General features: G+C 45.6%; 1 protein-coding gene across 1 annotated transcript in view; it reads left to right on the forward strand.

The window, feature by feature from the left end:
• LOC122920516 (F-BAR domain only protein 1-like) overlaps positions 1-21,978 on the forward strand; it is a 150,773-nt gene extending 128,795 nt beyond the window's left edge. Inside the window, exons 26-28 of the mRNA XM_044270087.1 lie at positions 11,113-11,171; positions 11,777-11,941; positions 20,825-21,978. Coding sequence (XP_044126022.1) covers positions 11,113-11,171; positions 11,777-11,941; positions 20,825-20,844 — 244 coding nt within the window. The 3' untranslated portion in view covers positions 20,845-21,978. The remainder of the gene's footprint in view (positions 1-11,112; positions 11,172-11,776; positions 11,942-20,824) is intronic.
• The last annotated feature ends 1,119 nt before the right edge of the window (positions 21,979-23,097 follow it).

The following is a 23,097-nucleotide window of genomic DNA, read 5'->3' on the forward strand; positions in this document are numbered from 1 at the left end:
CGGAACGGGTGCGAACCTGATCATTTTCATAGGGGCCGGAACGGATGCGGACAGCACAGCACACTATGTGCTGTCCGCATCCACGCTTCCGGATCTGCAATTCCGTTCCCGAAAAAAATAGAACATGTCCTATTCTTGTCCACAACTGCGGACAAGAAAATACATTTTCTATTATAGTGCCGGCAATGTGCGGTCCGCGAGATGCAGAATGCACATTGCCGGTGTCCGTGTTTTGCGGACTGCAAAACACTTACGGACGTCTGAATGGACCCTTACTCGGTGACTGACAGCTTTCCCTCTGTGCTTAGGATACAGAGCTAGCTGTCAGTCACATGACCCCAAAGCATAAAAAGAGCAGGTTATACAGAAGTATTTCCTATAAAACTATATATCAATCTGCTCAGCTTCTCCTGTTATATACTATGCTGACTGCGGATTTAACTGCATTTTCATGGTGACAGGTTCCCTTTAAGGACTTCTGCCGCACATGTATGGTGGAAGTCTGGATTTAAAAATGCCACCTTCTCAATAGCTGAGCGGGCTCCATAGCCATCGGTTGCCACTGGGTGTCTGCTGTGTAAAACAGCAGGCAGAGTCCATGATCAGCGATAACACTTATCACTGACGTTTAACCCCTCAGTTGCCATGGTCAATTGCGACCACAACATCTGAGTGGTCTTTTCCTAGGGGCGCTGTTCTCTCTGGGACTGAATGGCTCCCCCGCACCGAGATAGAGGGAGCCGTTCAGTTGTTATAACGGCCTCAGGTCTTCTGAAGGCTCTGAGGCTTGCTATAGTGAAGTTCCTGAAAATCATTGCAGTCTATGGGAGAAGCAATGAGATGATCACATGTAAAGTCCCTTGTACCGTACTTTCATACAACGTTACATAAATCAATAGACCAGGCGACCAGAAGAAACGTTGTAATATGTTTTATCAGACACAAATGTCTAGTTCTCAGCTGTTTACTGTACCTCTCCCTCCCTTTTTGCTAATTGCTTTTCACTTTGAAAAATGCTTTGAATTCAGTCTCGAGATGGACTAGCCCCAAAGGAGCATCATATTACACTTGTCAATACAAGCCTATGGGGAGAGGAGTAGGCCAGCAGCATGAGTGAAGCTGGACTTGGAAGACTGCACAGCTACATAGGAAATATACAGTGGATATAAAAATGTCAGGTTTCTGTGCTGTAATAAAATGAGACAAAGATAAATCATTTCAGAACTTTTTCCACCTTTAATGTGACCTATAAACTGTACCACTCAATTGGAAAACAAACTGAAATCTTTTAGGAGGAGGGAAGAAAATAAAAAATAATAAAATAATGTGTTTGCATAAGTGTGCACACCCTCTTATAACTGGGATGTAGCTGTGTTCAGAATTAAGCAATCAAAATCGTGTTAAATATGAGTTTGCATACACCTGCCATCATTTAACCCCTTATGGAACTGGCTCATGTTCACCTTAACCACCTCAGCCCCCCTAGCTGAAACACCCTTAATGACCAGACCACTTTTTACACTTCTGCACTACACTACTTTCACCGTTTATTGCTCGGTCATGCAACTTACCACCCAAATGAATTTTACCTCCTTTTCTTCTCACTAATAGAGCTTTCATTTGGTGGTATTTCATTGCTGCTGACATTTTGACTTTTTTTGTTTATTAATCGAAATTTAACGATTGTTTTGCAAAAAAATGAAATTTTTCACTTTCCGTTGTAAAATTTTGCAAAAAAAACGACATCCATATATACATTTTTCGCATTTTTTTTATCAAAGACATGTAGAACAACATGTCTTTGATAAAAAAAAAAAATGTTTGGGTAAAAAAAAAAAAAAATGGTTTGGGTAAAAGTTATAGCGTTTACAAACTATGGTACAAAATGTGAATTTCCGCTTTTTGAAGCAGCTCTGACTTTCTGAGCACCTGTCATGTTTCCTAGGTTCTACAATGCCCAGACAGTACAAACACCCCACAAATGACCCCATTTCGAAAAGTAGACACCCTAAGGTATTCACTGATGGGCATAGTGAGTTGATAGAACTTTTTATTTTTTGTCACAAGTTAGCAGAAAATGATGATTTATTTATTTCTTACAAAGTCTCATATTCCACTAACTTGTGACAAAAAATAAAAACTTCCATGAACTCACTATGCCCATCACGAAATACCTTGGGTCTTCTTTCCAAAATGGGGTCACTTGTGGGGTAGTTATACTGCCCTGGCATTTTAGGGGCCCAAATGCGTGAGAAGCAGTTTGAAATCAAAATCGTTAAAAAATGACCGGTGAAATCCGAAAGGTGCTCTTTGGAATGTGGGCCCCTTTGCCCACCTAGGCTGCAAAAAAGTGTCACACATCTGGTATCGCCGTACTCAGGAGAAGTTGGGGAATGTGTTTTGGGGTGTCATTTTACATATAACCATGCTGGGTGAGAGAAATATCTTGGCAAAAGACAATTTTTCCCATTTTCTTTATACAAAGTTGGCATTTGACCAAGATATTTATCTCACCCAGCATGGGTATATGTAAAATGACACCCCAAAACACATTCCCCAACTTCTCCTGAGTACGGCGATACTAGATGTGTGACACATTTTTGCAGCCTAGGTGCGCAAAGGGGCCCACATTCCAAAGAGCACCTTTAGGATTTCACAGGTCATTTTTTACACATTTTAATTTCAAACTACTTAGCACACATTAGGGCCCCTAGAATGCCAGGGCAGTATAACTACCCTACAAGTGACCCCATTTTGGAAAGAAGACACCCCAAGGTATTCCGTGAGGGGCATGGCAAGTTCCTAGAATTTTTTATTTTTCTTTGTCACAAGTTAGTGGAATATGAGACTTTGTAAGAAAAAAAAATCATAATTTTCCGCTAACTTGTGACAAAAAATGAAAGATTCTAGGAACTCGCCATGCCCCTCACGGAATACCTTGGGGTGTCTTCTTTCCAAAATGGAGTCACTTGTGGGGTAGTTATACTGCCCTGGCATTCTAGGGGCCCTAATGTGTGGTAAGTAGTTTGAAATCAAAATGTGTAAAAAATGACTTGTGAAATCCTAAAGGTGCTCTTTGGTATGTGTGCCCCTTTGCCCACCTAGGCTGCAAAAAAGTGTCACACATCTGGTATCGCCGTACTCGGGAGAAGTTGGGCAATGTGTTTTGGGGTGTCTTTTTACATATACCCATGCTGGGTGAGAGAAATATCTCGGCAAAAGACAACTTTTCCCATTTTTTTATACAAAGTTGGCATTTGACCAAGATATTTATCTCACCCAGCATGGGTATATGTAAAATGACACCCCAAAACACATTGCCCAACTTCTCCTGAGTACGGCGATACCACATGTGTGACCCTTTTTTGCAGCCTAGGTGGGCAAAGGGGCCCAAATTCCTTTTATGAGGGCATTTTTAGACATTTGGATCCCAGACTTCTTCTCACGCTTTCGGGCCCCTAAAATGCCAGGGCAGTATAAATACCCCACATGTGACCCCATTTTGGAAAGAAGACACCCCAAAGTATTCAATGAGGGGCATGGCGAGTTCATAGAATTTTTATTTTTTTTGGCACAAGTTAGCGGAATTTTTTTATTTTTTTTGTATTTTCTCACAAAGTCTCCCTTTCCGCTAACTTGGGACAAGAATTTAAATCTTTCATGGACTCAATATGCCCCTCACGGAATACCTTGGGGCCTCTTCTTTCCAAAATGGGGTCACATGTGGGGTATTTATACTGCCCTGGCATTTTATGGGCCCTAAAGCGTGAGAAGAAGTCTGGAATATAAATGTCTAAAAAAAATTACGCATTTGGATTCCGTGAGGGGTATGGTGAGTTCATGTGAGATTTTATTTTTTGACACAAGTTAGTGGAATATGAGACTTTGTAAGAAAAAAAAAAAATTCCGCTAACTTGGGCCAAAAAAATGTCTGAATGGAGCCTTACAGGGGGGTGATCACCCATATAGACTCCCTGATCACCCCCATCATTGATCACCCCCCTGTAAGGCTCCATTCAGACGTCCGTATGTGTTTTGCGGATCCGATCCATGTATCCATGTATCCGTAAAAATCATACGGACGTCTGAATGGAGCCTGACAGGGGGGTGATCAATGACAGGGGGTTGATCAGGGAGTCTATATGGGTGATCACCCCCCTGTCATTGATCACCCCCCTGTAAGGCTCCATTCAGACGTCCGTATGTGTTTTGCGGATCCTATCCGTGGATCCGCAAAACACATACGGACGTCTGAATGGAGCCTTACAAGGGGATGATCAATGACGGGGTGATCACCCCCCTGTCATTGATCACCCCCCTGTAAGGCTCCATTCAGACGTCCGTATGTGTTTTGCGGATCCTATCCGTGGATCCGTAAAAATCATACGGACGTTTGAATGGAGCCTTACAGGGGGTGATCAGGGAGTCTATATGGGGTGATCAGGGGTTCATAAGGGGTTAATAAGTGACGGGGGGGGGGTGTAGTGTAGTGTAGTGGTGGTTGGTGCTACTTTACACAGCTACCTGTGTCCTCTGGTGGTCGATCCAAACAAAAGGGACCACCAGAGGACCAGGTATATTAGACGCTGTTATCAAAACAGCGTCTAATATACCTGTTAAGGGTTAAAAAAATCGCATCTCCAGCCTGCCAGCGAACGATCGCCGCTGGCAGGCTGGAGATCCACTCGCTTACCTTCCGATCCTGTGTGCTCGCGTTCACAGGAAATCTCGCGACTGTTAAGGACCAGGCCATTTTTTGCAAATCTGACCAGTGTCACTTTATGTGGCGATAACTTTAACCTCTTTAGGACACATGACGTACCGGTACGGCATGTTGTCCTGGTACCGGCCGGCGGTGATCGGAACAAGGTGCCTGCATTTAGCCGAGCAGGCACCTCGGCTAAATGCGCGGGGGGGGGGGGGGGGGGGGGTCCCTTTCTGCAGTTTCTGATCCCCGCGGTCCCTGCACCCCTGAATGATCTGAATGATTTCATGTCGGCGGGGTGCAGGGGGGGCGGGGGTTGCGGGCGGTGCGGAAGGCGGGATCGCGATCCCCCGCCCGCCGCCCTTTGAATAATCGTTGGTGGCCCCTGGTATAAACGGCTGACATCTGTGATGCAATGTCAGCCGTTTAACCCTTTCCATACTGCGCTCCGTACGGACCGCGGTATGGAAAAGGATAACAGTAAGAGGGGGCTCCCTCTCCCATCGGGGGGCTGCTGTGCCTTTGCAGCCCTCGGACAGGATGCGGTGACAGAGGGAGAGAGCTCCCCTCCTTACCTTTCCCAGTCTGCGCAGTTGTGGCCACAACTGAGCAGACTGAGAAGGTTCCCATGGCAACAGGACGCTTCTCAGGCATCCTGCTGTCCATGGTCCTGAACAGATCTGTGCTAAAGGCATAGATCTGTTCAGACAAAGTATAAGTAAAATACAGTACAAAACACTAGTGTACTGTACTGTATTATACAGACATCAGACCCACTGGATCTTCAAGAACCAAGTGGGTCTGGGTCAAAAAAAATGTGAAAAAAAGGTAAAAATCAAAAAACACATTTATCACTGATTAAAAATGAAAAAAAAAAAAAAATTCCCTACACATGTTTGGTATCGCAGCGTCCGAAACGACCTGATCTATAAAACGGTCATGTTACTTTACCCGAACGGTGAACGCCATAAAAATAAAAAAACTATGATGAAATTAAAATTTTGCCCACCTTGCTTCCCAAAAAAGGTAATAAAAGTGATCAAAAAAGTCGCATGTACGCCAAAATTGTAACAATCAAACCGTCATCTCTTTCCGCAAAAATCATACCCTACCCAAGATAATCGCCCAAAAACTGAAAAAAATATGGCTCTTGGACTATGGAAACACTAAAACATGATTTATTTATTTTTTGTTTCAAAAATGAAATCATTGTGTAAAACTTACATAAATAAAAATTGTATACATATTAGGTATCACCGCGTCCGTGACAACCTGCTCTATAAAATTACCACATGATCTAACCTGTCAGATGAATGTTGTAAATAACCAAAAATCATATGTGCCCTAAACTAGTACCAACAAAACTGGCATCCTATCCCATAGTTTCTACTCTAGGGGTGCATCAGGGGGGCTTCAAATGGGACATGGTGTCAAAAAAAAACAGTCCAGCAAAATCTGCCTTCCAAAAACCGTATGGCATTCTTTTCCTTGTGTGCCCGTACAGCAGTTTACGACCACATATGGGGTGTTTCTGTAAACTACAGAATCAGGGCTATAAATAATGAGTTTTGTTTGGCTGTTAACCCTTGCTTTGTAACTGGGAAAAAAAAATATTAAAATGGAAAATCTGCCAAAAAAGTTAAATTTTGAAATTGTATCTCTATTTTCCATTAAATCTTGTGCAACACCTAAGGGGTTAACAAAGTTTGTAAAATCAGTTTTGAATACCTTGAGAGGTGTAGTTTCTTAGATGGGGTCACTTTTATGGAGTTTCTACTTTAGGGGTGCATCAGGGGGGCTTCAAATGGGACATGGTGTAAATAAACCAGTCCAGCAAAATCTGCCTTCCAAAAACCAAACGGCGCACCTTTCACGCTACGCCCCGCTGTGTGGCCATACAGTAGTTTACGGCCACATATGGGGTGTTTCTGTAAACTGCAGAGTCAGGGCAATAAAGATAGTCTTGTTTGGCTGTTAACCCTTGCTTTTTTAGTGGAAAAAAATGGGTTAAAATGGAAAATTAGGCAAAAAAAATGTCATCCCCATTTGCCAATAACTCTTGTGCAACACCTAAAGGGTTAACGAAGTTTGTAAAATCAGTTTTGAATACCTTGAGGGGTGTAGTTTCTAGAATGGGGTCATTTTTGGGTGGTTTCTATTATGTAAGCCTTGCAAAGTGACTTCAGACCTGTAGTGGTCCCTAAAAATTGGGTTTTTGTAAATTTCGGAAAACTTTTCAAGATTTGCTTCTAAGCCTTGTAACAGCCCCACAAAATAAAATATAATTCCCAAAATAATTCAAACATGAAGTAGACATACGGGGAATGTAAAGTCATCACAATGTTTTGGGGGTATGACTATGTATTACAGAAGTAGAGAAACTGAAACTTAGAAATTTGCAAATTTTTCTAAATTTTGGGTAAATTTGGTATGGCCTGGATAAGTCAAAGCGTTTTAAAGTTATCAGCACTTAAAGTGACACTGGTCAGATTTGCAAAAAATGGCCTGGTCCTTAAGGTGAAATAAGGCTGTGTCCCTAAGGGGTTAAAACGCTTCGACTTATCCAAGCCATTCTGAGATAGTTTTTTCGGCACATGTTGTACTTCATGACACTGGTAAAATGAAGTAAAAAAAAAATGCATTGTTATTTATAAAAAAAAAAATACCAAAAATTTGGAAACCTTAGCAAATTTCCAAGTTTCAATTTCTCAACTTCTATAATACATAGTAATACCTCCAAAAATAGTTATTACTTTACATTCCCCATATGTCTACTTCATGTTTGGATCATTTTGTGCTTGCCACTTTATTTTTTGGGGATGTTACAAGGCTTAGAAGTTTAGAAGCAAATCTTGAAATTTTTCTGAAATGTTCAAAAACCCACTTTTTAAGGACCAGTTCAGGTCTGAAGTCACTTTGTGAGGCTTACATAATAGAAACCACCCAATAATGACCCCATTCTAGAAACTACACCCTTCAAGGTATTTAAAACTGATTTTACAAACGTTGTTAACCCTTTAGGTGTTCCACAAGAGTTAATGGCAAATGGAGATAACATTTCAGAATTTAAAATATTTATTTTTTTGCACATTTTAAATTTTTCCCAGTAACAAAGCAAGGGTTAACAGCCAAACAAAACTCAATATTTATTGCCCTGATTCTGTAGTTTGCAGAAACACCCCATATGTGGTTGTAAACTACTGTACGGCCACACGGTAGGGCATAGAGGGAAAGGAGCACCATGTGGTTTTTGGAAGGCAGATTTTGCTGGACTGGTTTATTTACACCATGTCCCATTTGAAGCACCCCTAGAGTAGAAACTCCATAAAAGTGACCCCATCTAAGAAACTACACCCCTCAAGGTATTCAAAACTGATTTTACTAACTTTGTTAACCCTTTAGGTTTTCCACAAGAGTTATTGGCAAATGGAGATTAAATTTAAGAATTTTATTTTTTGGGGGCAAATTCTCCATTTTAATTAAAAAAAAAATTATAGTAACAAAGCAAGGGTTAACAGCCAAACAAAACTCAATATTTATTGCCCTGATTCTGTAGTTTGCAGAAACTCCCCATATGTGGTTGTATGTGATTTTGTACAGGTGGTCATAGGCAGGATCACCGCGGGGGTGAAATTAGTACGAGCCCCAGAGCTGCTCGTACTAGTGTGGGCCACAGGGTCGCTGGCATGGCGGTCCCCTTGCTACGCCTGGCGGCGTCTCAAAAAAAATAAGAAAAATGAAAAAAATTTAAAATCCGAAAAAGTGTAAAAAAAAATAAATATTCAAACGCGCTGATCAGCGGTGGGGTGGGCTAAGAGTGCCTCTCAATCAGCGCATGCAAAAAAAACAAAAAAACACTTGCACCCCAAAAAATTTGTGTGTGGGGTTGGGGGGGGCAAGCTGCGGGGGGGGGGGGGCAAGCTGCAGCACCCCTGGGGGGTCTAGGTCATACAGCTGAGTGCTGTGGACCCCAGACACCGGATCCGAATGCTACAACACAATTAAAAAAACTTATTTTTTTTTCCCTAACTCTCCCTCACTATCCCAGCCTAATCTGCCTCTCCCTACCTCACCGAAATATGCTGACTTGTGCCTGATGGCACAAAAAACTTACACAGGAGCCGGAGCTCCTCTCTCTCTCCGCTCCACGAACATGTATGAGCGGGGAGACTAGCTCCGGCAATTCAAATTTGCCGCTGCACCTGCCTAGCCAGCCAATCAGAAGTGATCCTGAGAGGTGGCGTGACCGCCACCTCTCAGGATGGCAGGACCTATTCCGGGTTATCGGGACACCAGAGACCCGAATAACCCGGAAACGCAGCAAACCGCAGGTCTGAATTGGCCTGCGGTTTGCTGTGATCGCCGACACGGGGGGGTCACAGTACCCCCCTGGGCATTGTACCAAGCTGCCTGCTTAATAATTTAAGCAGGCACCTTGTTCCGTTCACTGCCCGCCGCACGGCGGTGATCGGAACTACACAGGGCGTACAGGTACGCCCTGTGTCCGTAAGAGGTTAAAGTGCCTCAGATTAACTGCAAATAAAGTTCAGCTGCTTTAGTTGGTCTTTCCTGAAATTTTCTTAGTCGCATCCCACAGCAAAAGCCATGGTCCACAAAGAGCTTCCAAAGCATCAGAGGGATCTCATTGTTAAAAGGTATCAGTCAGGAGAAGGGTACAAAAGAATTTCCAAGGCATTAGATATACCGTGGAACACAGTGAAGACATCAAGTGGAAAACCTATAGCACAACAGCGACATTACCAAGAACTGGACGTCCCTCCAAAATTTATGAAAAGACGAGAAGAAAACTGGTCTGGGAGGCTACCAAGAGGCCTACAGCAACATTAAAGAAGCTGCAGGAATATCTGGCAAGTACTGGCGGTGTGGTACACGTGACAACAATCTCACATATTCTTCATATGTCTGGGCTTTGGGGTAGAGTGGCAAGACGAAAGCCTTTTCTTACGAAGAAAAACATCCAAGCCAGGCTACATTTTGCAAAAACACATCTGAAGTCTCCCAAAAGCATGTGGGAAAAGTTATGGTCTGATGAAAACAAGGTTGAACTTTTTGGCCATAGTTCCAAAAGATATGTTTGGCGCAAAAACAACACTGCACATCACCAAAAGAACACCATACCCACAGTGAAGCATGGTGGTGGCAGCATCACGCTTTGGGGCTGTTTTTCTTCAGCTGTAACTGGGGCTTTAGTTAAGCTAGAGGGAATTATGAACAGTTCCAAATACCAGTCAATATTGGCACCAAACCTTCAGGCTTCTGCTAGAAAGCTGAACAGGAAGAGGAACTTCATCTTTCAGCATGACAATGACCCAAAGCATACATCCAAATCAACAAAGGAACGGCTTCACCAGAAGAAGATTAAAGTTTTGGAATGGCCCAGACCTGAATCCGATTGAAAATCTGTGGGGTGATCTGAAGAGTGCTGTGCACAGGAGATGTCCTCACAATCTGACAGATTTGGAGTGTTTTTGCAAAGAAAAGTGGGCAAATCTTGCCAAGTCAAAATGTGCCATGCTGATAGACTCATACGCCAAAAGACTGAGTGCTGTAATAAAATCAAAAGGTGCTTCAACAAAGTATTAGTTTAAGGGTGTGCACACTTATGCAACCATATTATTTTATTTTTATATTTTTTTCTTCCCTCTATCCAAAAGATTTCAGTTTGTTTTTCAATTGAGTTGTTCAGTTTATAGGTCTCATTAAAGGTGGAAAAAGTTCTGAAATTATGTATCTTTGTCTCATATTTTTTACATCAAAGAAACCTGACATTTTAACAGGGGTGTGTAGACTTTGTGTAGACTTTTTATATCAACTGTATATCTCAGCTCAAGTGCTAAATTCACAACCAATACAGGTAAGTACCTCTCTGTAATGTCCTTCATGATCCTGGGTCATACTTCTGAATGAGTAAAGGAAGCCACTTCTACTCTACTTTGTGTGCAGTGGGTGGCGGTTAGTCTCCAACCACCGTGTCTGAAAGATATACAAACTATATGTTCAATGTGTACAGAGGAAAACGGCAAAAAATGCTGGATACAAGTTATATAGTGGGCGGCAATAATGTTGTTCCTCTTGTACACACTGTACTGTTGATTAATGCAGTTTCTTGAAAGGTCAGGTACTCTTCAAAATAAGTGTAAAAAAATAAATAAAAAGCCAGCAGGTAACGATAATAGCATTTGCTTTTTACTGCTTTTTATTTATGACCTTTTTATCATGAGGTTTTGCAAACTGGTATTGACTATATTGCACAGAAATGCTTTTTTGTGTAATGGAATGTGTAGAAAGTTAAACTCTATCTGGCCTAAAAGTAAAAAAAAGGTCATATGCTCCCTGGAGGGTTATACATTATTATTTTAAAAAATATATAAATTTTTTTTATCCAGCTCAGAGAGAAGATTGTTGTGGCAAATACCCAATACATCACCTGGAAAGGAAAGAGAAGGTAAAGTCGTAGAACACCCATTAAATGGAATAAAAATTGTGGCATGTTTTTCCTTAGCTTTTCCAGTATGCAATGAACATGATCAACTTTGGGTTTAGAATGTAGTCTAAAAATGGCTACCTCAGAATCTTAAAGAAGTTGTTCCACAAAAAATGTGTTTTTCAAAATACAATACAATACATTTGTAATTGCATGTAATTAAAAATGTACTATAGCCACTGAGTTATTCACTGAAATCCATCTGTATAGCGCCACCTGCTGTTTGCTCTTTTTCAAAATTCTTTGTCCAGTTCACTGATATGGAAGCACATGCTCAGTTCCATCCTTCAACTGCCACCAGCTGCAGGAGAAAGGACACGTTCCCTGAGAAATGGCACACCCTGAGCAGCCAGCTAGGAGGACAATAAATTTGGAGGTCTCTGGTACCATGTGAGGTACAGGGCTGGTTCTAGCTTTGTTAGCAAGAGATGTACAATATCATATAATATCTGATTTTCATTTTCTTTTTACATTATTCATGGGATAACCCAATAAAGTACACAAGTTCTTTTGTGTAATGTATTTGGGTTTTGCACAGGAGTTTGAGATTTGATCATTTATTACAGGTCACGGAAAGTTGTATGCACGTTGGCAGCCACTTCGCAATTGCAGTACCCACTCTCCAGCTGCTGCACAGTTTACATGTGAGGGTCACACATTGTCTGGAGTGGACATAGAGCTTGTTGGATCCGGGTATAGGATGTCACTAGTCAAGAAGAGATTTGCAGCAGGTAACGATAATAGCATTTGTTTTTTCCACAATTTTGTGCTTTTTACTGGTTTTTATTTATGACCTTTTATCATGAGGTTTTGCAAACTATTATTGACTATATTGCACAAATGCTGTTCTGTGTAATGGAATGTGTAGAAAGTTGAACTCTATCTGGCCTACAAAAAAAAAAAAAGTCATATGCTCCCTGGAGTGTTATACGTTATTATAACTAGCAGTGGACCAACATGTGCTGGCTTCCAAGTCACTGGTGTGGCCATTTCTCATGCCTTTAAAATTTATGATAAAATTAGAAGTTGTTGCTTTCATCTTCACTCTGAGCAATGTGATGGATTTGTTTTAGTTGGTATGGGTATCTCCTCACTGCTTCCCTTGGGCCTCATGCACACAAAAAATGTTTTGTCTGTGTGCTATCCACATTTCTCGCTCATATCATTGGGGGACACAGGACCATGGGTATAGCTTGCTGCTGCCACTAGGAGGCGACACTAGGCTGAAAGCTGTTTGCTCCTCCCCTGCAGGCTATACCCCCTCCAGCCTGGAGAGAGCATATCAGTTTTTAGCTTAGTGTCGTAGGAGGCAGACCTCCCTGCTTTGCAGGGTGGCACTTTGATTATTTTATTTTTTATTTTTCCAGAATCCGGATGGGGGGTCCAGGGTCGCTTGCGTCCCTGCATCCCCGGGAGGCGGGCCGGTGTACCTCGTTCACCGCCTTGCCGCCCCAAGAAGAAAAAGCGGACCAGGGCAGCCTCGCTCCCCTGCTTCCCCCCAGCTACAGGACTACCCTTTCTTCAGCCCTCTTCTGCCCGGACCCCTGTTGCCTGGTGCCAGCGGTCGTAGGGTGGTCCTGCTGGTGTTACAACTGAGGGTGAAGTCTACAGATGAAGATAGGTAAGTGACTCATCCCAGGCCCCCACTCGCGGTATAACAGCATGCCGTACTGCACGGCACCAGTGCCCCTGAGCGGCCGCCCGCCCGCGCCCCCGCACCCTGTGCGTTCCGCCGGCACCTTCGCGGACCTATCCGCTCCGTCTCCCTCCGTTCTTCGCCGCTGCATAGCGCACGGCAGCGTCTTTCCGTGCGGTCGCAGACGGCACTGCGCAGGGCAGATGCGCTATTCGCGGCGCGCCGGGACCTTCGCGGCCGCACGGCGGTGTCGGGTTCTTCCCCTCTGCTGCAGCGAAGCGGCCCCTTCTGGGCAGCCATGTTATCGGGGACTTTAGGCACGCTGGCCGCGGCTGCGGTCACGTGCACAGGGGTGGGCGGCGCTTGCGGCCTTCTTCGTTATCCTGCCGCTCCCGGGCTGTCAGGGGGCGTGGCTTATTCTCCCGCCCTGCTGAAACTTCCTCTTCCTCCCAGCGCAGCGTGGTGGACACAGGACCTTGGCTCCCGCTCCACTCTGGTAGGAGATAGATACCCCGTTCAGCAGGATATCAAACCATGTCTGACCCGGCCACTGACCCCCCTCAGGCAACCTGTGTGACCACTCACTATGCCTGCTCAGTGTGTTCAGCCAAATTCCCTCGGGGCCAGTCACTCTCACTGTGCTCGGCTTGTCAGAAGCCTGCGCAGAGCAATCCCCCTAGAACACTGCAGCCCACAGAAGCCTTAGATCGCCCTGTTCAGGGGGAACCAGACTGGGCAAGGTCCCTGTCTCGGGCAGTGGAGGACCTCTCTAAGGTTTCCCATTCCACCCTTTCTCTGTTGGGTCGTTTGGTAGATAAATCGCCACCGGTGCAATCCGCGCAACCGCATTGCACGCAAACCAGAGGCAGACCTCCTAGTAAGCGCCCCAGAGCAGGTAACCGTTCCTCCTCTGACGCCTCTGCATCCCCCCCTGCTCCTGGATCCCAGTCACAGGCGTCCTCCCTGCTAGGCGACGCACTGTCAGAGGGTGAGCTCGGGGATTCCGATGCGGATATGGATCTGGAGCACTCTTCTCAGATTGCTTCCATGGTGGATAGCCTGATTTCGGCAATAAGGGACACCTTCCGGGTTCAGGAGGATCTTCCCTCCACTAGCCAACAAGGGGTGTCGTTTCTGCGTGCGAAACAGACTCCTAAGGCTTTCCCGTTGCACGAGGATTTTTCTATTGTGGTTAACAAGGCTTGGGACCAGCCAGGTTTGCGTTTTGCTATCCCAAAGCGCCTGGACCTTCTCTACCCCTTTCCACGCGAGGCAGTGGAACTGTGGTCCTCCCCGCCGAAGGTGGATCCGCCGGTGGCTCGACTGGCAAAATCTACGACCATTCCGGTAGCGGATGGTTCGTCACTCCAGGACCCGGTGGACCGTCGCGTAGAGTCGCTCTCCAAGTCAATCTTTACGGCGAGCGGTTCGGCGCTGCGTCCGATTTTCGCGTCCGCCTGGGTAGCCAAGGCGGTTTCGGAGTGGTCCATCCGGTTAAGCCAGGACATTTTGTCCAACCTCCCGCCTGCTGAGCTCGAGTTGTCTGCGCTCCAAATTTCACATGCGGGAAAATATATCTGTGAAGCGGCACTGGATGCTGGATCGATGGTCGCTCGTGCCTCAGCTCTCACCACCTCGGTACGCAGGGAGTTATGGCTCAAGGCCTGGAAGGCTGATTCTTCCTCTAAACGCTCTCTCCTAAAGCTTCCGTTTTCTGGGGCTCGGCTTTTCGGGCCGAAACTGGATGTCATAATCTCAGAAGCTACGGGTGGCAAAAGCACCCATCTGCCCCAACCCAAAGCGAAGCGGCCTTTTCAGTCCAGACCTGCGTCCTCACGCTTCCAGTCCTTTCGCCGTTTCTCGGGCACCCGTTCAGTCCCCACCTCCGCGGCGGGACCACCCAACCAGGATCGGCGGAAGGGCCCATCCTTTAAGCCCCAGCAGGCTTGGCGTCCACGTGCCCAGCAACCTCGCACAGCGCCAGGTAAGCAGCCTTCCGCATGAAGGTTTGTCCCCACCTTCTCAGGTGGGGGGGCGTCTTCTCCTGTTCCAGGACATTTGGCACGCCCACATTCCGGACGCATGGGCGCTCGAGGTAGTTTCCTCGGGCTACAAAATAGAATTCAGGTCCCTTCCCCCCAACCGTTTCTTCCCTTCCCAGCCTCCCAGGGATCCCGTCCGGGCCGCGGCTTTCTTGAACGCCGTCCAGTCCTTACTTCTGCGGGGGGTTATTTCTCCGGTACCTCCAGAAGAGCGGTTCACAGGTTTTTATTCCAACCTGTTTGTGGTCCCCAAGAAGGAGGGCGATGTGAGACCGGTGCTGGACCTCAAACTTCTGAATCGCTATCTACGGGTTCAGAGGTTCAGAATGGAATCCCTTCGTTCCGTTGTAGCCTCGTTGGTGCAGGGGGAGCACATGGCGTCTTTGGACGTACAAGATGCCTATCTCCACATACCTATTGCTACCATGCACCAACGTTTCCTCCGATTTGCCATCCAGTCGGATCACTTCCAATTCGTCGCGCTGCCATTCGGTCTGGCGACGGCCCCGCGGGTGTTCACGAAGGTTCTGGCACCCCTTCTGGGGATTCTGCGGTCCAGGGGCATTACCCTTCTCCCATACCTGGACGACATCTTAGTCAAAGCCCCGTCAGCGCCGCAATGCGCAGACAGCCTTCGGATTACGATGAGCACGCTCACTCGCTTCGGCTGGATTCTCAACCGAAGGAAGTCATGCCTGTTTCCGACCACTCGGATCAGGTTCCTGGGTATGACGTTGGATTCCGAGGCCGCCGTGGTCCGTCTCCCTCTGGACAAGAGATTGAGCATTCGGAATGCAGTGGTTCTGCTCAACCGGCATCGCAAGGTATCGATTCGCAACTGCATGCGAGTTCTGGGGCTGATGGTGGCCTCATTCGAGGCGGTACCGTTCGCCCAGTTCCACACCAGGGATTTTCAGCGGCTCATCCTGTTCTCCTGGGACAAGTCCCGGGATTCACTGGACCTCAGGATCTCGCTGCCTCAGCCCGTTCGCGAGGCTCTCGCCTGGTGGATGATTCCGGACAACCTGTCGTCAGGGAAGTCGTTCCTGCCGGTGTCATGGACGGTGATTACGACCGACGCCAGCCTCCGCGGTTGGGGAGGGGTCTTCGGTACTCGGACAGCCCAAGGTGTCTGGTCTCTGTCGGAGTCCAGACTACCCATCAATATCCTGGAGCTCCGGGCCATCTACCTCTCCCTTTGCCATTGGACCACCGATTTGCGGGGCCGTCCGGTCAGGATACAGTCGGACAACGCCACAGCGGTCGCCTACATCAATCACCAGGGGGGGACGCGCAGCGGACCGGTGATGGACGAGGCCGCGAGGATTCTGCAGTGGGCGGAAGCCCATGTCCCGATGGTCTCGGCGGTCTTCATCCCGGGCGTGGACAATTGGACGGCGGATTTCCTCAGCCGAACGACGGTGGACTCGGGGGAGTGGGCTCTCCACCCGGAGGTGTTCGAGGACCTTTGCCTCCGGTGGGGTCGCCCGGAAGTGGACCTAATGGCATCTCGGTTGAATCACAAACTCCCGTGCTTCCTGTCTCGCGCAAGGGATCCGATGGCCTACGACGTGGACGCACTCGTGGCGCCGTGGGGCGTCTTCAGTTTTCTGTATGTATTCCCGCCGCTGCCGCTCCTACCGCGGATTCTTCGCAGAATCAGGATGGAGGGTGTTCAAACGCTCCTGATTGCCCCAGACTGGCCGCGCCGAGCTTGGTACTCGGAGCTCGTTCTGCTCCTGGGCGACGCGCCGTGGCCTCTTCCACTCAGGCCCGACCTGCTCTCACAGGGCCCAGTCTTCCACCAGGGTTTACATACGCTGCGTTTGACGGCGTGGCTATTGAAACCTTCCTGCTGAAGAACAGGGGTTTCTCGGATGCGGTCGTTCGAACGATGATTAGGGCTCGGAAGCCCTCCTCTGCGAGAATCTACTATCGTACGTGGAGGTCGTTCTTGAAATTCTGTGAGGACAGGGACCTCCCCTCCAGGAGGTTTTCCCTCCCTACGGTGTTGGCCTTTCTTCAAGCGGGTTTGGAGCTGGGTCTGTCCCTAAGTTCGCTGAAAGGGCAGGTTTCGGCCCTTTCCATATTTTTCCAGCGTACGCTGGCGGTGCTGGGGCCCGTCAAGACCTTCATGCAGGGTGTTGCGCACACCGCGGTTCCATATCGGCCACCGTTACATTCCTGAGATCTGAATTTGGTGCTGGTGGCACTTCAGTCCGAGCCGTTTGAACCCCTGCGGGAAGTCTCCCTCCGCATGTTGTCGTGGAAGGTCGCATTCCTGGTTGCCATTACGTCCATCCGTCGGGTGTCGGAACTGGCGGCACTGTCGTGCAAGGAGCCTTTCTTGGTGTTCCATCAGGATAAGGTGGTACTCCGGACGGTGCCGTCGTTTCTGCCGAAGGTGGTGTCGGCGTTCCATGTCAATGAGGACATTGTCCTCCCCTCGCTTTGCCCTAAACCTTCTCATCCTAGGGAAGTGGCGCTTCATCGTCTGGATGTAGTGCGGGCCTTACGGATCTACCTGGCCGCGATCGCCTCCTTTCGGCGAGCGGACTCTCTGTTCCTAGTTCCGGAGGGTCCTCGGAAGGGTTTGGCGGCATCCAAGGTGGCGATTGCTCGGTGGATTAGATCGGCCATTCACGAGGCCTACCGCTCCAAAGGCAGGGTTCCTCCGCCTGGCGTCACGGCTCACTCGACCAGGGCGGTCGGGGCTTCTTGGGCACACTTTCACCACGCTTCGGCGTCTCAATTGTGTAAGGCAGCGACTTGGTCTTCGTTGCACACCTTCACCAAGTTCTACAAGGTGCATTCGTTCGCATCGGCGGATGCTGCTCTTGGCCGTAGGATCTTACAGGCCGCAGTGTAGTGGCTCGACTGTGGAGGTGGAGTCAGCGGTTTTCCCACCCTGGGGACTGCTTTAGGACGTCCCATGGTCCTGTGTCCCCCAATGATATGAGCGAGAAAACGAGATTTTTGTGAACTCACCTTGTAAAATCTCTTTCTCGCTTTATTCATTGGGGGACACAGCACCCACCCATTGTTGTTGGTTTCTACTGAGACCAGTGGTCCAAGTTACCGGTTGGGACTGAGGTCAGGTTCGGTTGTTTGGTTGGACTGTGGTCTTCCTGTTTTGTTTTGTTTCGGTATGTTTCTCCTACTGCTGAAGCACAAACTGATATGCTCTCTCCAGGCTGGAGGGGGTATAGCCTGCAGGGGAGGAGCAAACAGCTTTCAGCCTAGTGTCTCCTCCTAGTGGCAGCAGCAAGCTATACCCATGGTCCTGTGTCCCCCAATGAATAAAGCGAGAAAGAGATTTTACAAGGTGAGTTCACAAAAATCTCGTTTTTTGCTGATTAGCACAAGGACCCATTCGTTTCAATTGGGCCATGCACTCATCTGTATTTTTTTTGTGGATCCATGTGGCCATTTGGCAAATTATAGAACAAATATTGTGGATGTGAAAAGCCATTTATATTAATGGGAGTGAGAAAAATGCCTAGTGTACATAGAAGGTATCCATATTTTGCAGATTCACGGTTTGCAGAACAGAATACGGATACGGTCTTTTTCATTAAGGTCTTAAGCTACTTTCACACTTGCGTTCGGGGCTCCGCTTGTGAGTTCCGTTTGAAGGCTCTCACAAGCGGCCCTGAACGGATCCGTCCAGCCCTAATGCATTCTGAGTGGATGCGGATCCGCTCAGAATGCATCAGTCTGGCACCGTTTGTCCTCCACTCCGCTCAGCAGGCGGACACCCGAACGCTGCTTGCAGCGTTTTCGTGTCCGCCTGGCCGTGCGGAGCCAAACGGATCCGTCCAGACTTACAATGTAAGTCTATGGGGACTGATCCGTTTGAAGTTGACACAGTATGGCTCAATTTTCAAACGGATCCGTCCCCCATTGACTTTCAATGTAAAGTCAAAACGGATCCGTTTGCGCTATTATGAACAAAAAAAAAATTATAATTTTTTTATTTTATTTTTTGTTCATGGTAATGCAAACGGATCCGTTCTGAACGGATCTAAGCGTTTGCATTATAGGTGCGGATCCGTCTGTGCAGATGCCAGACGGATCCGCACCTAAACGCAGGTGTGAAAGTAGCCTTACACTGTAGATTTTTACCAGTTTGTTAAACATTGCTCACATTTTAAAAATAGGAGCATGAAGAACTGGGTTATGTGAGTTTACAAAATGCAAGGAGACCAGATGGAAGTGGTGAGCCAAACTAAATTTATATACCCCTTTTAATGTCTTTTACGCAATTTTCTTAAGGAGTTGTCTCACTTCAGCAAATAGCATTTATTATGTAGAGAAAGTTAATACAAGCCACTTACTAATGGTATTGTTATTACCCATATTGCCTCCTTTGCTGGCTGGATTTATTTTTTCTATCACATTATACACTGCTAGTTTCCATGGTTACGACCACACTGCAATCCAGCAGCAGTGGCCGTGCTTGCGCACTACAGGAATAAGTACTATCCTATGTGAGCTCCCATGGTCCCAGCCACCAGAGAGGCCGAAACCTTTTCCTATAGTGTGCAAGCATGACCACCACTGATGGATTTACATGATAAATGCCACTTGCTGAAGTGATTTAAATCACGAAGGCTAGCAGATTGCATTTTGGTACACAGTGGCTAATTTGGTGACCACAAACGACTTAATTTGTTTATATTGGAGGATGTTCACTAATCTTCTCTTGCAGTATGCCATAACTGTATGTTGAGTTTGAGTAATCTTCTTCATCTCGACATACAGCTACATCACGTGGGTGGTGGGGGCTCAGGAGCTGTGCTTATGCCATCCACAGCGGGTGTTTCTTTTAATATACAGTCAGGGCTATTGCTGCAGCAGCCGGGAAGAGTGATAACTCCAATCTCAGTTGTTTTTACTCCTTAGATGCCACAGTGGCATTTCAGGGGTTACACAGAGAGATGAGGCTCCCTCTATCACTTTTCATCAAGTCCCTGCAAATCCACTCCATCCCTTGCAGTACAAAACTATTGCAGAATATTATATTAAGCTTTCAGGCTAAAGCAAATCCCCTAGAGGGACTAAGAAAAGTAATGGGAAAAAAAGCTAAATGTTTTAAAACTAAGTTAAATAAAAAAAAAATATAAGAAATCACTAACTTTAACAAACTGGTAAAAAAGAATAATAAGTACACATAATTTGTATCATTGTGTCAGTAACGACACGATTATAATGTTATTTAAGCCCCCACACAATGAATGCTGTAAATAATTAAATTTAAAAAATATACCAGAATTGCATTTTTGTTTTTTGTGGTGTGGGTTTATTCTACCTTCCAGAAAACAATAAAAAGTGATCAAAAAGAAATATGTACCCCAATATGCTACCAATTAAAACAAGTCCCAGCACTGCTCTGTCAACGGGAAAATAAAAACATTATGTCTCAAATTAAATCTGTCCGCTCTGAAACACCCTTTAATTATCAACCCCTTTAAATTTAACTCTAACAAGAACGGTTTTTAGTCCAGCCAACAGCTGGCATTTTTTCGCCGGATCTCCTTAACGGATATGTGTAGCCTTAGACACTCGGACAACCATGTTAAGAGCAATCTGTGAGTGCCATGATGTTCTCATTCTTCCGCATAGTGGAATAATGTAAATGCAAAAAAAAATATCTGAATATGTTATTTTTTTCCATTTCTTCTGTCCCCCACCTTTTAAAAAAACAAAACAAACCATTACACTGATATGTACCCCACAACTCTTTCTGTCCACATATGGCTATGTTGACAGCAAAGTGAAAAGGTTATGGCTTCTAAAGGCGAGGATGGAAAACCCTGTGTCATAAAGGCTATAATTGCATGCAGTGGTAAGGGGCTAATGGGTTAATTGTGTGTTGGTTTGCATTTTGAGAGATATTTTCCTTTATTACTAAGTTGTCTGTGGTAATATTTTAGGTAAATATCTTGTCTGCTGAGACCAGATGGCGTTGACTTGGAAAACTTCTGGCCCTTCAGTCTGTGCTGAAGACTTGCTGTACTCGGACGAGGAGGAATGATTCATATAAAGGGATACTGCAAGAACACATTTGCGTGTAGTATGGAATACAAGCACTTTGGAATTTTTCGAGAGATTGTTGGATATTTTTATGGCTCGTTCTGTACTGGTTTAAGAAGGAGAGTAAACAGTTCTACTCGGACATCTGACTATATAAGAAATCATTCCAGTCACGTCTGCTTTTTATAGTCTGAAATCCTCCTTTTGGGTAACTACACGCGATGCGGATTACATGCTGTTTCTCCGTTCAGGAAATCCACACCAGTACCAGCAACGTGAATGAGATCTGCCAAATCTCATGTAGACTTTGCATATTTTGTACGCGCAGAAATTGACCTGTGGTTTGGCTTTCAAAATCCGCAGCCAATCAGTTGTATGTGCGGATCCGTGGCTGATGTAATGTGGTTTCCCCATAGACTTCAATGTGGTTGTTAAAATACACTGAGTACTGCACAAAATCCACGATAAATAGTGCAGATTTATGTGCCGTTTGTATCACACTTCTCATGCTGTTTTTAATGCAGATTTTCTGCATAGAAATCTGCACCATGAGCAGGTGGCCTCAGACTGTTTCACATGGCTGTGTGTATGTTCCGTGAAATGCAGTCTGTGTGATGGCCACGTTTCCTGGACTGTGGCTCATGTAAGCCAAGCTCACTGCATCATACTGTAGATCCTGGAAAATGGTCCTGGTCCTGGAAATGTGGTCATCACATGCCATGTGAAAGCAGTACCTATGGCAGTTTTCTACAGCTGAACCTCTTTGAAGAGATTTAGAAGCCCCTAGTTCTCCTACAAGAGGGGAATAAAGTATACTGATGACTACTTTCTCTTCAAGCTAATTCATCGTGTTTGTGAGAATGGTTTGTATGCTTAGAAAACGTGTACATTTATAAGAATGCATTGCACATGCGCACAGTATGTACATATTTGTACTGTTTCCATCATTTTGTTTTCTTTCTGAAAGGTTAAGTATTAGATAAAATATATTTTAAAGATATATATATATATTGTGTGTACATATGAAATAAAGAATGATGGCTGTCAACAGGAAGACATGGTGTTTGTTTCTTCTACATCCATACCAGCATACTTACCTTAGATTGATGGGTGGTTATTGACCTTGTGTTGTTTTTTAAAATGGTACTTGAAATTAACCCTGTCATGTCTGTGTGTTTTCATTCTTGAAGCCCAAAGTAAAATTTCACTCTTTGGAATGCTGCATACTAAAGCTGAATTTTGTATGGTTTTTTATTCTGCTCAAACTATTTGAAGGAAGCATAGGGCTTTATTATTTAAAATTCTTTTCAAAATATATATTTTATAGATCTTATTTAGGGTTTTATTTTAAAATAAGTAATATTTATCCCAAAAAAAAAAAAAATCCCAAATAGGTTTACATTGTTAACATGGTATCACTATAGCAATTGAGAACAAACATACTATTAGAGGAGATTTATCTCTACAGCGGTCATGATATCCCCTGCAAAGCTGGAGTATGTGCTTAATTTATGATGAGGCCAACACTTGGTCATAAATTAAAGTGGTTTTCCAAGACTTTAGAACTGATGACTAGTGATGAGCGAGCACCAAAGTGTTCAGGTGTTCGGTCCGAACACATCGCAATATTCGTGCGCTCGGCCAAGCACCCGAGTATAATGGAAGTAAATGCTCGGATGAGGGGAGGGTGCCTGGTTCATAGGAAAAGGTCTGAACGTGATAGAAACACCTCTGAAATCGATGAGGACCAGCAGAGGGACCCTGTCTGGAAGCATCTTGGAAACCAATGTCGCTGCTGGGAACCATGTTGTCCGAGTTGTACGCCACTTTTACAGACTGACAAAAAAAAACGCCCAAAACCCTGCCCCCACAAAAATCCTTTTTAGAGGAAAAATTGTTAGGAAACATTCTTTCCTGTAGATTCAATTGTATATACAGTGTAAGTGTTGCCAAAAGTTACAAGGGAAAGAGATACAGCCTCTATATCACATAAAGGAGGGCCTCATTCACATGGTGCTACAATTGTTCAGGTAGTGGGACTCCTACACTCATACAGCCTATGCATTAAGTAAAAGGCCTGCCAAAAATTACAAGGAACAGGCACTCCAATGCACCTTTTATTACACATAAAGGAGGGCATCATACACACCCTTTAAAAATTATTAATAATAGC

This window comes from Bufo gargarizans, chromosome 1 (genome assembly GCF_014858855.1).
Source record: "Bufo gargarizans isolate SCDJY-AF-19 chromosome 1, ASM1485885v1, whole genome shotgun sequence".
Taxonomy (NCBI): Eukaryota; Metazoa; Chordata; class Amphibia; order Anura; family Bufonidae; genus Bufo; species Bufo gargarizans.